General features: G+C 32.1%; 1 protein-coding gene across 2 annotated transcripts; it reads right to left on the minus strand.

Moving 5' to 3' along the window:
* Window positions 1-4,113: 4,113 nt before the first annotated feature.
* Window positions 4,114-18,012, minus strand: LOC114177943. 2 transcript variants are annotated; one of them, XM_028063555.1, is made up of 13 exons: window positions 17,877-18,012; window positions 16,332-16,432; window positions 14,696-14,925; window positions 14,350-14,517; window positions 12,187-12,544; window positions 11,958-12,101; window positions 10,110-10,262; window positions 9,897-10,013; window positions 8,296-8,376; window positions 7,114-7,263; window positions 4,996-6,672; window positions 4,674-4,733; window positions 4,114-4,449 (listed from the first exon to the last, which is right to left on the minus strand). In XM_028063555.1, exons 1-13 carry the CDS (start codon window positions 17,896-17,898, stop codon window positions 4,354-4,356), a joined length of 3,357 nt encoding a protein of 1,118 aa, XP_027919356.1. In that variant the 5' UTR covers window positions 17,899-18,012; the 3' UTR covers window positions 4,114-4,353. The 2 variants fall into 2 exon arrangements, with proteins under 2 accessions (XP_027919356.1, XP_027919357.1); XM_028063556.1 differs by lacking the exon at window positions 14,350-14,517.
* Between the last annotated feature and the right edge of the window lie 414 nt (window positions 18,013-18,426).

An 18,426-nucleotide genomic window follows, 5' to 3' on the forward strand; every position in this document is an offset into this window, starting at 1 on the left:
GGTCATTGTTCTATGGCTCAAAACAAGAACTAATGAAAAGCAAGGAGCATATGGTGAGTGAGAACTCTTAGAGGACTAATTATCAGTGTTTCTGTAATGATGAAGATGAATGTGATGAGTGAGAACTCTTCTGATTTTCTTCCATCTCTTGTTTCATCGTTCTGTGTTTCCTGTGTCTCGGCATTCTCAATTGCTTTTCTTTAGTAAATAAAAAAGTATATATCAGTAAGCTTTTCAGAACAAGAAAAGTTTAAGAGCAATATAACAGTTAAGAATATGAAAAGAAAGGGTGCAAGCTGTTGGGAATAGTCCAAGTGTGAGTCAAAAAGTCCCACATTGGATAGAAAAGACAAAGTTAAACACTATATAAGAATAAAGACCCATAACAACATTGCCTTAAGGTTTTGGTGTAAAAGTGGTGTCTAAGGTCTTATATGTGTAAGACTAATGTCATATAACCATATAGAACCACAATCTCTCAATGACCATAACTATGCCATGACAATGACTAATCATAACCATATATGAAAAAATATATATAACCTATCAGTGGTATCAGAGCCGATGGTTCGGAGTGACTGACCGCATAACCATAACCAAAAAGGGGTCACCGAAGTGACTGACCACATAACCATAACCAAAGGGGTCACTCATACACACCTGAAGGGAAATATACCACTCATACACACCTGAAGGATGAAAAAAAAGAAATAAAACAAGGGACTCACCCTTTCAAAAAGTCCCACATTGGATAGAAAAGACAAAGTTAAACACTATATAAGAATAAAGACCCATAACAACATTGCCTTAAGGTTTTGGTGTAAAAGTGGTGTCTAAGGTCTTATATGTGTAAGACTAATGTCATATAACCATATAGAACCACAATCTCTCAATGACCATAACTATGCCATGACCATGACCATAACCTATATGAAATATATATAACCTATCACAAGCATCTACAAGCTTCACACTATATCAGTAAAATCATGATACATTGTCATCATCCTCGATACACGTGAAAACCATATAAATAAATAAATTGATGATCATGTAGCAGTTTCAAGATTTCAGCACATCATGAGTGTTTTAGGTTCTTAGAAATCAAAGTGTAAGTTTAAGTCTTGAACATGAAGAAAACCGATAAACTCATTATCTTCAAATCATACATCAAAATGATATCTCGAAATTGAACTCATATCTTATTAGTATTACTGTATTATCAGTAGTATTGTGTATATACCATGAATCCTCTATAGAGACTGGTCATAAATTAATCTCAAGTGGACATCAAAAGAAAAAAAAAAACAGCAAAGACCAGCACATCGAGATGCTGAATTGCTTAATTTAGTTATCAATTTTTTGTCTCATTACTTTTGCTGTCATATGACAGAGATCGAAGGTGCGGCGAAGTTACTCTGATCACTACATATATACTGCATTATGGAAGAAAAAGAGATGATTAATTAAGAGATAAACGTGATTAAATTTGTTTTACTATAGTTAAAAATAAATCAACATGAATATGGACAATTATCCATACGTAATAACCTAATGTGACCCTAGTTTATAGGCTAAGGCTGCAACTTTCTTTACCTCATAATTTCTTCCACACGTCAAATAATATGAGAATATTTTATATACATTCACTTTTGAGAACTTCATTCTTTGGCATGTACCAAATAACCCCTTCTAAAATGTGAATTTCTTTATATTATTCTCTTCAAATAACACCTCCCTCTTTGCACCTCCCGAAAAAAATGTGGACGTTTATGGGAAATACAATCTGCACATATTTCCAAAAATATGTATCATGATAATATAAATTATTTCTACATTAACAGATTTGTTAATTCAAATCATGGTTATGGCGGTATGTACTGTAAATATTGATATTAATTATAATTTATGGTACATTGTATTTACATATTAATGACTTAAGTTTTAAGTATCATAAACTTGTATTTTCAATTCAATGGAGTTCTATTAAAAAATATCATTTGATTATTCAAAAATTTTAGTTTTGTCATTTTTTTCCTTTTCCAATATTCTTCAATTTTCCGACCAACTTGCTCATGAAGAAAAAGAAGCGATGTGGGACTCCGAAGTTCAAACCACAGAAATACAGCATGCATGTATGTTTGACGTGGGTCCCAACAATTTCTTAGCCATTACAACTCTGAAACTTTCTTTCTTCCATTTCTAAACCTTAAGCATGACTGGAAGAACTATATAGTCTACTAAAAACTATAAAAATAATTATATAATAAACTGTTTAATATAAGAACTTCTGACAGTGTAGCAAACTAAAAAGTAAAAACAATACAACAAGTTGGTTCAAAGACTAAAACATAATATTGTATTACAGTTAGTCTTAACAACTTGTCGTTTCTATTTAAAACATAAGCATGACAGTATACTATATAATGAATATTATGTTTTTTAATAGATTTTATAAAAAAATTTAATGTTATATAATATTTATTTTTTGTTCTGATACATTCAATAGTCTCACATCACTTAGGATTTGAGATTAAGTGCACTCTAAATACTCCTTCCTCTTCTCATTCTATCTTTGAGATGTTTTTTAAAGGTAAAATCATGACAATGCAGTGATTGTTCTTAAAAATGAGAATGTGATGATTGTTCTTAACAATATTGTCGGACGGACTTTGATCAGGTTAGAACATTTTTTAATCTTGAATATCCATGGTTCAGTGCACCTTTCAAAACTTTGATAAAATGTTAGAGATCTGAGTATTAATTGGATCTTAGATATTGTTTCCACCAAATTGGTCTGCTCTCAGCTAGCAAAAAGAGTGATAAGTTGACTTGCGAAATGGCAACATTCATATGGTATTATTAACAACAATGAGTCCAAATTTTGAAACAGTAATGGTGATAATAATACATATGTTTAAGAACATCAAAATTTATCAATGTTAGATTTGTATACACTCGTTGACAAAAACAAAACACAATTGAGTGCTTAAAATCTTAATTACCAATTCACAAACTCGATTAAATTGCACACTCAACTGAAACTACAATAAGCAGATTGAGGAATTGATGCTCTAAAAATGTATTAAAAGATAGAATGACACTTTCAATGCTTTCTAGAAAGAGGCAATGATAATCCCGGTAAAAGTACTTTTTTTTAATAACTTATCCTTCTTCAAATTTTCTAAATAATAAGCTTTGACAAAATTGATTTTGAAGTAATGTAATTTAGATTTTTATATTTTTATTAGATATTTAGATACATTGTGATATGCCCTCTTTTATAACAATTTCTTTTTGCCCCATTTATTGAGAGAGAAATATTTCATTGTTATATTAGTCTAACCAAAAGATTAAATTTTACTTTAGTCAATAAGCCCAGCTTTAATACTTTCTCTCAAAACAAAATTTTAACGTTCATAAAAGAAGTTTTCTGATTGAATAATTCAAAAACATTTTTTTAGGAAAAAAAAAATTGGATTGCACAACTCAAAAGTAATTTTTCTTTTTTTTTTACTTTCAAATTGTGTAAGAAATCATTGTTTTCGTAAAAGACAACTTCTGAGCACGATCTACAAGTTATTTGTTCATAAAAAAACTTCCAAATTATTGGATCCAAAAGTTATTTTTTGAATTACACATGGTAGCATGAGAAGTTTGGTCCTTAACCATCACAAAAACTATATTGGTGCAGAAAGAAAAGATCCAAAATAAGTTTACTAAATTACCAATTGTAATTTCTTTCTGTACCTCCATAATTTCAACATGCACCTCCATAAATTTTGTATTCAGTATCATTTTTGTATTCTGAATTGTATATTTCAAATACAAAATAAGAAGTATATTTCAAATTTTACATTTTGAAACACAAAATTTACATATGGAATACAGGGATTTATGGGAGAACATGAAAAAAATTATGAAGATGCAGGAAGAAGCTGCCCTATCGGTTTTTATAGCCTCTTAAGAGTTTATTATTTTCTCATTAGTTGTTCTATAAATTGTATTTCCATTTTATAGTATTACATATTACTAACAAGCTTACATCTTAGTGTAAGTCAATTTATATAAAGAATTCAACAAAATTCTGGTTCCAAAATCATTTTTTCAAAGTGAAACCAATCACACTAATTTAAAAAAATGAACGGCAACTGTTATTACATAGACATTGATTTTTGGGAGTCGCAGAAAACAATTATATTTAAGGCTTTTCTTTCATAAATGTAAATTACTACAAGCATTTTTTCCTTTTACCGACATTTCATGCTTATACCAAGTTTCTTTGAACTAAAGCCATTGCAGTGTCCATACCTAATTTTACAATTGAAATTCCGTCATATCTACAAAGAAATGTCACTCTTGGGTAGATTTCTCTTGAGGATGATGCAAAACTGGAGAAGAAATCGATCCAAGTCTGTCTGATTGTTGCGATACTGTTGCTCCGTTGCCCTGCATGATCAAATTATAAACAAGTTCATGATAGAATAGTCCGGAAAACAAGCCATATATATATATATATATATATATATATATATATATATATATATATATATATATATATATATATATATATATATATGCAACTAATTAAGACGCATTGGAACTACCTACATAAAAAAAATTCATTCTCCAGCAAAGAACCACCTTTTATTAAGAATTATTATTCGACTCACCTGCGATGTCAATATTGCCTGCCCTTGGTTTTCTACAGGATGACTGTTGCTATGCTGCAACTGCAAAAAAAAAAAAAAAGATTTGAGCCCAAACGGAGTTTAGAAAAGTTGTTCCGCTATCTCACTGTAATAATAAAAATTGTTCATCTAGAATCTGTCTCACCCACTGCGTTAATCAAGTCCACTTGAACTTTTATCAGTAGAGGTGCTGGTGCTTCTTATTTTACAAAATTACACATACCAAGTCACTTTATGATCACATAATCATATTCTCTTTTCCTACTTCCCCAGCTAAGCCCTATAATTTTGATATTTAATGTACCTGGGTTGATGGCTGCTGCTGGTGTGTAATGTGAATAGGAAGTTCTTGCGGCAGAGGTTGCTGCTGTTGATAATATTGCTGCTGCTGCTGCTGCTGCTGAAGAACCTGTTGTTGGAGCTGTTGCGGTTGAAGAGGTTCCAGCGGACTATGTTGGAGCTGTTGCGTTTGAAGAGGTTCCAGCGAACTATGTTGGAGTTGTTGGAGCTGTTGAGGTTGAAGAGGTTCCAGCGGACTATGTTGGAGTTGTTGTGACTGTTCTTGCTGGAATGGTTGCTGCTGTAATTGGATATATTGTTGTTGTAGTTGCAGCTGTTGTTGCTGCTGCTGCTGCTGGTAGTAATAGTATTGGTATAACTGATTATACTCTTGGGCATTCTGCGTATATCCATATTGACCATTGCCTTGCATCGGATGTTGTAATACTAGTGATGTCGCATTGACTGGTGTTTGAGACTGAGATGAAGTGTTCTGCATCTGCATGTTTTGCATAGGCCAACAATGAGCTGCCACTAACCCAGTAGTAGTCGCAGTAGATTGAAACTGATTTTGTCCTGGATTGCTTTGCTGAACTTGCAACACAGGTTGAGAGGAGTAATCTGGAGCACCAGCCATTTGTGCACCCCCTTCAGGTGGATGAATCTGTTGTGGAGATAGCTGCTGCCGTTGGTGCTGTTTTCTATCCGTATTTCCCCTATAACCAAATTTGGGTCCTTTAAATTGACCAGCATTTCTCCTTCTATGCCAATTTCCACCACTATTACCAGAAGACCGAGGTGGTGGAAATGGTTTTCTTGCTCTCTGGTCTCGGTGGCGTGCCGAATATGGGCTTTTTGTATCAATGTAAACTTTTTTATACCCAGAATCTTGAGTACCAGCAGAGTTGTCCTGATTTATGGTATGACCACCAATTATTGCTCTAGTATTTGCCTTATGGCTTTCTGGAATTGCTACACACTCCTGAGACACCATTGGTCCTGAATCAGGACATGAGCTTTCCCGGGGTTTCAGTGACATGCTTGTCAGAGACTTTGGCTTCAATTCTTCAGACTCAACCTCATACTTTCCCTTGGAAAAGTAAGTATTATCATTTGAGGGTGTTTGAAAAGCTTGTGAGGATTGGTTTCCACGGCCAGTTTGACGAAAAAATTCTTCTGATGAAACATCGGATTCAGAACTATTTTTTAAATTCTTAACAACTCTGGTTGATTCCTCTTTTACTTCCACTAAATGGGAAGATGACACATTATTTTCAGGATCATTCTCCCTTGGTTCCTCAGAAACAGGAAGAGGAATTTCTCTCCCATTTTCTTCTATTCTGTGATCTAATTCCAAACTTTGAAGCTTGTATGCATCCGTATCATTAGATTCAGAATTTTTATTTTTCCCCAACAGTGGTGATCCATCATTAGTAGCATCATACTGGTTATCACAATATTTCAGTAATGCCGTTTTCTCATCTTTTTTATGTATATGTGCTTGCAAATCAGAAATAGAATCTCTGGATGCTTGATTAGGAGTGACAACAGAAATCTCTTCACGCTTGTCCATCAAATTAAGCAATTTTCTATGTCTAGCAGATTGCTCATGTAAATCTTTCCGAGCAGAGTATGGAAATAATTTTATGTGCCGATTCCACGCCTTCCTTACATCATGTATAGTTCCGATATAGTCAACAAACTGGTATATTAATATAGACATGTTAGAATAAAAATTTCAAGGTATTTAAGCTTACTTCAAGTGGCAAAGGTTTCCCAATAGAAATATCAGTATAAAAAGGATCAACACTAGTAAAACCAAAAAACAACCAAATGTTTAAAATACTTTTGTTCTACTCAAAAACTAAATACAAGATGAGGACCCTACAGTGGAACAAAAGATTCCTTTTTACAAGAAATAATAGAGATAAAGTAAAAGTATAAATCTTTTTCAAGGTGGATACACTATAGCAGAAATAACAGTACTTCCATGCACAAGCATAAGTTTATATATATTTATAATATTCACTACTTGAATCTTGAGAAAAATAACTATTTTGATAAATACCAAAAAAGCACTCTATATTACTTAATCCTAAATCATAATGACAGACTATTATAATTGAACTCATAAGAAAATAACCTCCAGGTATAAGTTTGATATATCCTCTGCATCTTCTGCACTCAAACCTTGTGATCCATCAGACCTTGGAGATATTGTATCAGCAATAATTGAATCTATTATAGCCATGTGCTTTGTACCTCCGTGCATCATTGAGAACTTTATCAACTCCTGAAAAAGTACTTAAAATCAACTGAAGAAAATTTATCATGATTTAAATTCAAAAGTGCTTTTATCCACACATGCAAAAAATTACCTTCTGAAAATAAAATCATCCCTGTGCTTGTACCTGAAAGCACAAGCTTAACAGAAATAACAATTCTCAAGTGACCAAAAGTGATCTTGCCTACTTAAGCACTAGCTAATAGTGAGCCTATGTTTCACACCAGCTCAAAAAGAAGGTTGCTGGATGGGCACGTGAATTCATTTTCAACAATGCTACAATCCGAAGGGAATATGAACTGCCTGCCACTTTCTAGTTTCTCATCTCAGTGTAATAACTTTAAGTGGAAATGAATATTTAGGCAGTTATAATTCTATACTAGAGAGTTATTAGGCAGTTATTTTCATATTAATTTTGGAATAGACAGTTATAGGTTACGAAGTGACAGATATTGTGGAATATAAGTTGTGTTACATACTTGTATAAGGAGATAAAGATGTCGGATAGTTATTTCCTGTGTTTTAAAGGAGGAAACTCCTTGCTTAAGGGAAATCCTATGTGTTACGGGAACCCTTGTTTTTGTACTCAAATTCGGTCTAAAAAACAAAATTCTTTCTATCTTTATTCAGAATTTAGTGTTTATTGATTAAGCCAAACAGGACACCTGGAAACCCACAATTCTTCCTCGTCACATTTTATGGGGGTTTGTCTCAGTTCTTACCATGTAGGTTAGTAGCAACTAAATCTTTTACTTATTCAGTCAGCGTTAATTTGCCCCATGGGTATTATGAGGTGCCCACATCAAGTACCGTGGAATGCTCGGTGTAGTATTTAAGTACTTGGTTCCCCACATTTAATAGCTAGTTTTTGAAGATGAGTTCCCCAAGTGCTTAGGTGGTCTACTGGTTTCAGACTAAGTTGGTTGTTGGTGACTTGGAAAGATTAGGGTTCTAATCCTTGGAAAGTGTATATACATGCATACTTATCACACCAGATCCAGATTAGGTTTATCTACTTTAAATAAAATATTACAAACATACCTCCAGAAGCAATTTGTTGTGAGGCAAAGTTCGGATACCATCAATTAAGACATCTCTAGCAGCATCCACACTATTTGTACTCTTAAAACCAAGAAAGGAACAGATGATAAACAAAATTAGTTAGATACACCTGACAACAGCATTTGTCATAAAGGCAACAGATGCTTTTCCTGTTTTCCATTTAAAAAAAAAAAAAAACTCTTCTTTCTATAGTTATGATGATATGACTGTTTCAACCCTTTTGGCAAGCATTTAATAAAAGTAAAAATTTAAAATTTAAAAGAATTAATTAATTATTACTGACAACAGCATTCTTCATAGAAGTGACATTTTTTTTTGTTTTCCATTTCATATAACTCTTCATATATTTATCATATGCCTACATCAATCCTTTGTCAATCACTTAATACAAAAGTTAAAATAACTAATTGTAATGAGTAATAACAGCCTAAAAGTACCCATGCAAGTCTTTTAATTCTACAAAGTTATTCTCATTGAATTCCATTCTATGAGGGAGGAGAAAAAAAGTGAAAAGAAGAAAGGCTTTCCAAACAATCATATATATTATGCATGATTTCTAATCTTAGAAAGTGGATTTTAACATTAAATCAACCTCACAAAAACCGACTTGTTAGGTGAGTTTTACACTCACTTATATACTATAATTTGGTCATGTTCCTAGTCAATGTGGGATTTCCAATTCACTCTCCTTTGCACCGAGGACTGAACATCTTTAGCATAACTAGATATTTGTGGTGGTTCAATAGTAGATGACAAAATAGGCCCAACAACCCTTACTAGGATAGGCTCTAATACTATTTTACAAAATAGACTTTAAATCTAACTCAAATTCACAAAATCAGTTTGCAAGTGAGGTTTGCATCCCCTAATATACAATAATTTAGTGACAAGAAAAAGTAAAGAAAACGTGTACAACATTAAGGAATTTAGGATATCAAAAGATAAGGGTCTCTAAAATTCACCAACCAAAAAATTGCTGATAGCAAGATGGCTTTGACTTTTTCCTCTGTTGACTACCTCTTTATGGCATCAGGATATCATAACTGAAGTTAGCATTATAATGGGTGGAATGCCAATGCAGTGCTAAAGCAGTACTTGCTAACCCCTGAAATTCCCATCTCAAGGTTATGCCCCTTTTAGATCTTTTATTTTCTTGGGTATGGATGATAGTTCCCCTTTTCTATTTTGAGAGGACCCTAGGGTCAGAAATATTCCTATTTCTTATACTCAATAAAATAAAAAAATATACCATAAAGAATATTTTCATTAAATTAAGGAACTAAATAATGTACCATGTGTTTTTAGCTCAAATTTTTCACAAAGTACAGATTATTCACTCAGACGAATTTTCCTTTTGTACTTGAATTCTCACAAGTTCTAATTGGATTATCATTAGTGACATCCAAAGAACTAAACTTCATCTACTAGAATCTAGAAGAAAGAAATAAATAGAGGAAAATGAATGTTCTCAAAAGGACAAAAACATTGATTGAGTGATTTCTATCATAATCAAAATATTTATAGTAACAGTCAAAACAAATTGCTAACTCTTTAATAACAGATAGGCACATAATACCTACAATATATTTTAGCCGAGAGAAATGTATGTATAAAATAGGGAGTGCATGTAACTTTTCCTCTGTAGCTGCCTTTTTCAGTGCTTCATTGTATATACTGAAAGCTGACTCTATATTTCCCTGCAATAAAAAAACATAAAGCAGCACATAAAGTCACTTTTTCGAATCAGGGTGTTACAGTTTTTTCTTTAATTGGATTAAAGGCTAATTGCATACCAAACGTTTTTCCATATTAGCTTTTGATATAACATTGTCCACAAAGTCTGAATCTCTCTCTTTACCACTTTGAACATATGCAGCATGAGCAGCAAAATCATCTCCTATTTGTTCCTTAAACCTGGCATTGAATAAATGGATTGATGGCACCCTCTGCAACAAGCATGTGATGGAGCTATAAACATTGCATTTAGGTCATGAAAACTAAGCCTAAAGAAGAAAGGTGCTAAGCAAGTTTCAGTAGGGTAAAACTTAGGCCTAAAGTTAAGAAATAATGGGATTGAAAAAGAATTCATTAACCAATGCAAAAATACCACTCAACATGCCATAAAGAATGGTGGACAAACATAGTTGAGTTTCCTTTTATTTATCATTAGTAACCTTCCCATCATAAAACCACACACTAGAATATAAAAAACAAAGTTATATAGAATTTCCAATTTTCTTTATATAGAACCACGATATTTTGTTTAGCTTCAGTTGGAGCAGAAGAGGAGCAGGAAGAACACATCAGCAATTTTGTGGATTATCATTTTACATGGTTCTCTAACTAAGTGTATCACTTCCATTTCATATTGAACTGTAAGAGTGCGTAAAAAGGAATTATCACAGTTCAGACACAAGAAAATTGTAGTTTTATATGGCCACAGTAATCCTCACATGACTTGGACAGTCCTTTAGAAGTTGGTTTCCTATGTTTGAATTAGGTCATAAGTCCAAATTTCAAGAAATTATCAAAGCTTATCCAAAATCCATGATTTGGTCACCTGTATTTGCCTTTACTTTAGATGTTTATTCCTAGAGGTGTTGCTATTAGGGCATGCACATTTGTTCACACTTCAAATGTTCAATCCTAGGAGTGAGAAGGTGTGTCGAAATCTTGCATTGACTAATGATATAGCTAATGTATAATGTTGGACCATCCTTGTTTTATAAGTCAATTTTTAGGGATTGTAGTAGGCCCTATGCCCAAATTCGCAAGAAGCTCAAAAGACTAACTTGAGGGGTCTATTAAATTAATAAAACCATTCATGCACCCAGCTTCCCGTAACAATTCCAACCTGTGCAAATTTTGTTCTTGATCCCAAGGAAACTTGACTTTTTCCAAGGTAACAACTCCAACTTATATATATATATATATATATATATATATATATATATATATATATATATATATATTTTCAGAAGTAAATTGTTGAAGTCCAGTAAAAATTTCCAAATACAAACATTGACCACTATTTGAGTATCATTCACCGAGATAAAATAAACCTTTTCCAACCTAGAGAATGTTTGAGATAGGTTAATGTGCTAATAACTGTATACGAATTTGGTCAGCCACTTGAATGGTTATTTCCTGAACTTGAAATCTTGTTGACAAATGACTGATGATTCAAAAAAGCTTGATGTTAGAATATTTGATGCTTTGAACCACCCAGTGCCAAATGATCATAACTTGATTTGGAAATTTAATCTTGAGTATAATGTTGTAATTTTGATGTTTCTTGTCATGTAAATTATGCTGTTGCCTTCGGTCATGCTAAAATTATGTAGAGAAACAACTTGGATTGCTTCATTGAAGGTTAAAGGGTAGAAGTTTTTACTGGATTAAAAACAATTATAATCAATTAAAACATTCCTCAAGTTGCTGGAAAAACAAGAACATTTTAATCAATTAAAATCAAGTTTTAATTGGCAAATTTCACTTCAAGCCACTTGAGATGTTACAAGGTATCACATTTAACTGATTAAAACGAGTGTAAATATTACACACTCAAGTACAAAAAAAGCATGTGCAGAAGCAGAGTATTCAAAAGAAATTCAATCAACTTGAGATAAATATGAAGATACCTTCAAATAAATTTCAGTTGCTCGGTCTAAAGAATAGTTTGCGATTTCTCTTCCTCCCTTGGCTTCCATGAAATCCACACAACGCATCCAGTATTCAGGATAGTTGGCACACACAATCAAACATCTCTCATAAAGTTTCACAGCCTATCTCAATGGGAGAAAGGAAAGATTTTAGCCAACATAAAAATCAAATAAGCAATTGACAATTTTCTGGGCTATGGAAAATTACCCAGTCAAAGTCCCCTTGAAGTTCAATAAAATCCAGATAATTGTGCCAATTCTGCAATTGATTTGCATCAAGGGGCTGAACATGAAAGTAGTGTCTTCGAATACTAGCCTCAAAGGGACTAATTTTCGAATACAGCTCACATGCATTATGATAAAGCATTTCTCCAATTGCCCTGTACCTTCTTAGGGCTACTGAACTAGTCGATCCAACAGATGAATCCATCATATCTTTGATAATGTGATAAATCTCACCATCCTTGTAACACGAAACCATAGGAATTTCGCAATCAAAACATGTCTCAGATTGCAATTCATGGTTTGCTATGCCCTCCTCCAGAATGGTTAGTAACTTTTTAAAACTGAAATGTAGAATTAATATCTAGTTAGCACATTATTTAAATATATGCATATATAATATAAAAAAGGCACCCACAAACAACACAGCCATATGTTAAGCATGCACTCTTTATACAGTTTGATAAGAACAATGATCCATTCAAAACAATACAATATGAAGGTAGAGACTAAAACAAAGATGTAATATCTAAGTAAATACTAAAAAAAATAAAAGATATGAAGTACAGATTCTAAGAGATGACAAGTAACTGTTGAAAAATTAAATACTTGCTTCCTACTTCCTGTTAAGAATCCGTACTTCCAATTACGATATAAATATGCTTTTGTAAAGTTGTTTTCATTTTTAGTTCTACTACATAATTAATCAAGAGAAAAATTACCACTTAAAATATAATGAGCCATGACGACACTCTTTATGATGTATTATTGTTAATGAGAATTATATATATTCACAGGTAAAGAAACAGCTCATTCAAATCATTTAAATGAAAGACTATATACAACAAATATAAATTATAAACTTCTAAAAATAATAAGTATATAAAATTACTAACGTCAGGTATATAATAATATGTTTAAATGTTATTCTGCTTGAAGAACCATATCTACAAAAATTTAACTCAATTTAATTTAAGGTTATAAATTATATTGGAAAGAACATTTTGACAAATATTATGTATTTTTTTATTAATCTATATCGAAAATTAATTTCCCAAATCAAAGTAAACGTACTAAAATTTTTAAACCCTATAAAAAAATCTTATGAAGAACATTTTAGGTAATCAAAACTATACAATATACTAGATGTTATGACCCGAATCAGAGCCTGCCACAATGCATAATAAAGGCCATTAGGCTCACCCAAGTCATGCAACCCTCTGAACTTCGGAATAACTATCATAACATAACCACCCAAGGTAAAGAAAAAGCATAATTAACTTGCAAGATACATGAAAACAATTCCTAAATACATTATTAATCTACAGCATTATACAGATAATTCACAACAATCATCAGAGCAATAAAAAATGTCTTTTAATACAGTCCATACCATCTTATATTTCTTGTAGAAATAACCGAACATGTCTAATAGACCTAGTGCACTACCCTACACCTACAAGGCTTTCAAGCGTACGCCTATAATATAACAAAAAACAAATAATCAGTTTAAAGCATAAATAGATATATAATTAATCTACAGCTTTGTACAGATACCTCACAACAGTCACAACAAGAATAAAAAATCTATTTTAATACATTCCATGCTATCTTATATCCTTCTTGTAGAAATAATGGAGCATATTTAATAGCAACAGTTTACTACTACCCTACAACAACAAGGCTTTGAAGCATCTATAACAAAAATAAATAATTAGTTTAGTTTGCCACACAATGTGTAAGGCTCACCAAAGGTAACATAACAAACTCCCTCACTCAAACTGGAAGAGTTAAAGTAAAAGCTATCTCCTCAAAAGTATCTCCCTCCCTCCTCGCTCTCTCTCTGCAGCCCACTCTACCCAATAAGTTGTCCTCAAATTTGTAAAAATAAAGTTGACAAAGAGAATGCACTGTGTAGCACAGTTACCCATCACATTTCAGACCTCATAACAATGCAAGTGTAGCACAGTTACCATTATTAACTCAGACCTCAAGCAAAGAAGGAGAAAAAGTAACACAAAGACAATGGGGTTAAAATTTATACATGACTTCATACACATAGCCTAGTAAAAAACATTTTTTAATATCAATTCCATCAGCTTTTCAAAGCAGCTATAGAGACTAAGAAGTTTCACGATAAAAGGCATACCTATCATAATACTGGTGCAACTTTTTAGTTGGAAACTTAAGAGTTTGGATATAAATGTGAGCAAGAGAAATCCACTGCTGCTGGGAAAACTCAAAGTGAATATACTTGTCCCACAAGACATGACATAAGTAGTCCTTCCCAACAAAGGAAATGGCTCTAGTGAACAATCTGATTAAAACACATCAAGACATCATCTCATTTTCTTAGCATAAGCAAAAGTAACAACTTTAGAAGAGGTGATAGTGTGGAAACATATGCATACTGCTAGAATAGGTCCACCTAACCGTTTATCCAAACAGTTTCTACTACAATGTGTGCACAAGTCTCTCAAGTTAACTATACTTACCTCCGAATATCAGATGGGTCCTCAAAAGCTGACATGCCAAAGCTGCAGTAATCAAACCACACACCTACGGAATATGTTGCTGCCAACACAGCTTTTTCAAACACTTCAACAACCTTATCTGTGGTGGATATGCATGTCATGTGGGCAGCATACTTCCTCCAATATCCATGACACAAAGGAAATTTGGACAAGAAATTATTATAAACCAGACATATTTTGTCCACATCAGCCTGCACAAATTGAAGAAAATATATTATGGACTCAATCTTTGTTGTACCCATAAATCCCATAATCACAATGAATCAACACTATCTTTCACTATAACCACATATGTAATTATATTTCAAGATAGATAGAAAGAAAATTATTAGTATGTTGATATAGAAGCTTAAAGCTTGATGATTTGGTCCCTCCAACCACCCACCATGTGCAGAACAATGGGTGTTGATGATGATCTGATCTTGGGCTTAAGTCGTAAATTTAATGTTTAATATGTTGTAAGTGATCTCTCTATCTTTGGTCTTGCATAGATGATGTACAAATTTGTTTTTGAAGTGTCTTGACCAAGTTTAAAATGACCAATGTTGTCTTAATGGAATAAAAATCTTTTTGATCTATTAAAATGTTTTTCAAGTCCTTCAGAATGGAGAACATTTTAATTGACTAAAAACACTTAAACCTTTAATCAATTAAATTCACTTAAACCTTTAAAAACTGGAAATTTATCCTTGGTTTACTTGATTAAATTGCAATTTAATCCATTAAGATCACTTAAAGACACATAGAGATTTTAATGGATTAAAAATATGAATTAATCAATCAAAAATGGTCTCCTGGGCTACAAAGTCTGTCCAAATGAATTAAATCTACCAACTTTATATAAGAGAATTATCACTATCTTCATTGATGGAATTTGGAGAAGTTTCATAATCATTCTAAACACTAGAGAAGACTCTATAGTTGAGAGAAACACTTCCCTAACTTGTTTTACAAAATTAATGATTAAGTGAATCACATGGCAAATCACCTTTGTATTTTTCTCTTCTAGTCTTATTCTACAACTTGTCCAAGAGACCTTCCAGTGTGGTCAGGTTGTTTCTTGTGATAGGGTTTCACAAGTGATCTTGTAGGGTTTAACATTTTCTTGTGTGATTGTAAGAGATCTTGTAGGATTCAAGGTTGCGGTTTTGAATATTCTTTCTAGTTTTCTTGTGTTAGTCGCGTAAAACTTGAACGTATAGTGGATTAATCTACTCAAGGTGATTAGGCAACTAAATGTAGCTTCTCTTGTTGTGAAGGTGTATCAATATAATTCTTGGTATTTTTCTCTTGCCCTTTACTATTGCATATTAAATTTGAATTGAAACATTTTTGTGTGCATATGTTTTATTGTAAAGATTAAAAAACATTATCTTGACATTCAGTGAAGCCTAAAGAACATTATCTTGGCAATCATCCAACATTTTAGACAATCAACAAAGACAATAATTTAATTACTCAATTTGTTTGGTTAAACTAAATTAATATAGCCATACAATTCATATCAAACATAAGTTTGTTATGTTGATCACAATAACAAATGAAAAAAAATAAAAGAAAACCAATTACCATTTTCAGTTATTGCAATCAAACTTACCGGATATAATTTCTCAACCTCTGAAATCAGTAAAGTCCATTCATCAAAACCTGATAAGCCCTTAGAAATAACTTCTTGAAGATCGAGATTGCCATCAGTACCTTCAAACAACAATGAAATAAATGACAACCCCAATTCTGTCATTTTTACTAACTTTCTGTGTTGAAAAGATTGATGGGATGAAGAAATTACCTTTACAAGACATAGAGCGATAACTAGAATGCAATGAAGTAACTAATAAATATACATCTCTTAATTAACAAGTAATCTCAAAAAATGGTGAAGAAAAAACATACAAAGAAGGTTCCTAAAAAATAAAGGGTAGTGAAGTAAGGAAGTACAAATAAGAAGCTAAGACCTCACCTACATGTCATTATTTACGTTATACATACAAGCATACAATGTTAGAACAATTTGCTAACAGGCTACAATAAAGTGACAGTATTTTCAAAAATAGCCTAAAACTTTTCATGCACAGATAAATATGCTGCCAATGCACGTCAGACAAAGCCATTATTATATTCCATGATTCCAACATGCAATGAAAGTACGCAACCATTTACAGAATTTCACTTCGTTCAACACTAAACCTCCAGCTTTGTTTGATTTTGAAGCAATTTATCACAGGTCAAAATTCTTAAACTATTTAGTCGGCAGCAACATATTTATTATAGACATAAATATAAGGTGTTATTTATAGATTACTTAAATCAGTTAGCAAATTAGTCAAGAGAAGTTTTTTACATTGGCTAAATAAACCGTATTATTGTAAACTCACATTCTTCATTCTGAGACAATTTACACTTCGCTCTTATAGTTCAGCCATGGATCATGCTACTATTTAACATAAAACACTGAACTGAACAGTGAATTCTTGGATCAATGAAACATTCCAATGCGCCATAGCATTTCTATTCGCTTCATAAACATTGGCAGATTCTCTAAATGAATCAATTAATTTGTTCTGAATCACTGCCAACAAACCTTTATTCTTCAATCAACTTACAATCATTAATCAACAGTTACATTCAGATTTAAGTGCATTTGTAATTTAGATAATATCTAACCACTGAAAATGTTGGAGATTTCATACTAACTAGAGATAAAACAAAAATGCACATCTCACTTTTTTTATTTTACAAAGTTGAATTAAACTAAAGTTTTTCTTAAAAATGGTATTACGGGTCATTCAAAGTCTATCGTAGGAGTAGAGGCTATTAATATCTAGTCTCATGAGGAATGTTAAAGTTCTCAACTAAAATTTACAATAAGCTTCAACAGTTGAATTAGGTGTGAATCCACCTCTTAAGACGATAGATTTCAACAGCACTCTAATATAATCTCAGAAACCAGCGGCGAACTAATTACATGCACAGTCCCAGATTGTGTTTAAATAGTCTAACTCAGCAAAGAGAGAAATGCACGTATAGCAAAGAGAGTAACAATCATATAATAATTATTAATATAATATTATTATAATGAACATTCATACAAACAAATAAACAAAATCAGGAAAAAAAAAACAAGAAGAAGAAGAAAGATTACCTGACGAAAGTATTGGTGCCATTAGAGAACGATGAGAGAGAATACAGGCACCACCCAGCACCGTCGTCTAGGTGAGAGTAGGAAAGAGAAGAAAGATAGGTTCGAGTTTTCCCCGTTCCCTCCTGTGAGTTCTGCTTTATTAATTTCTACCTCTTTTTATTAACTTTTTTTATCTATTACTGTTAAATAAACAAGTGATATTTACGAAAATAAAAAAAAAATATTAGTTACATAATAGTTGATGCTTTTGTAATTATTATAATGCAGGAGTAACTTATATAAATTATAGACAATAAATTGCTGCACTTATAAATTACTAATTTTAATATTAAAAAAAATCACCTTAGTCTTGCTAAAGTAATTAAAATTATATTCTAAAGCATTTGTTTGATTGTTTAAAATTATATTCTAAAGCATTTATTTGATTGTTTAAATGAGTTGAATTATGATTAATGACTAAAATAGTTTGATTGAATCCTATTAATGGCTAAAATAGTGATAGTATTTGAAGATGAAAACAAAATATACAAAAAAATAGGTAAGAAAATAT

Source organism: Vigna unguiculata, chromosome 3, assembly GCF_004118075.2.
Source record: "Vigna unguiculata cultivar IT97K-499-35 chromosome 3, ASM411807v1, whole genome shotgun sequence".
Lineage (NCBI taxonomy): Eukaryota > Viridiplantae > Streptophyta > Magnoliopsida > Fabales > Fabaceae > Vigna > Vigna unguiculata.

What these genes read in the sequence shown, in the direction of transcription:
- LOC114177943 (XM_028063555.1), bottom strand. Translation starts at nt 17,898, where the DNA reads ATGGCACCAATACTTTCGTCAG. An exon ending in GACCCATCTGATATTCGGAG is followed by an intron (nt 14,518 to 14,695) that starts GTAAGTATAGTT and finishes TGTTTTAATCAG; the next exon opens with ATTGTTCACTAGAGCCATTT. An exon ending in AGGCAATATTGACATCGCAG is followed by an intron (nt 4,450 to 4,673) that starts GTGAGTCGAATA and finishes TTGATCATGCAG; the next exon opens with GGCAACGGAGCAACAGTATC.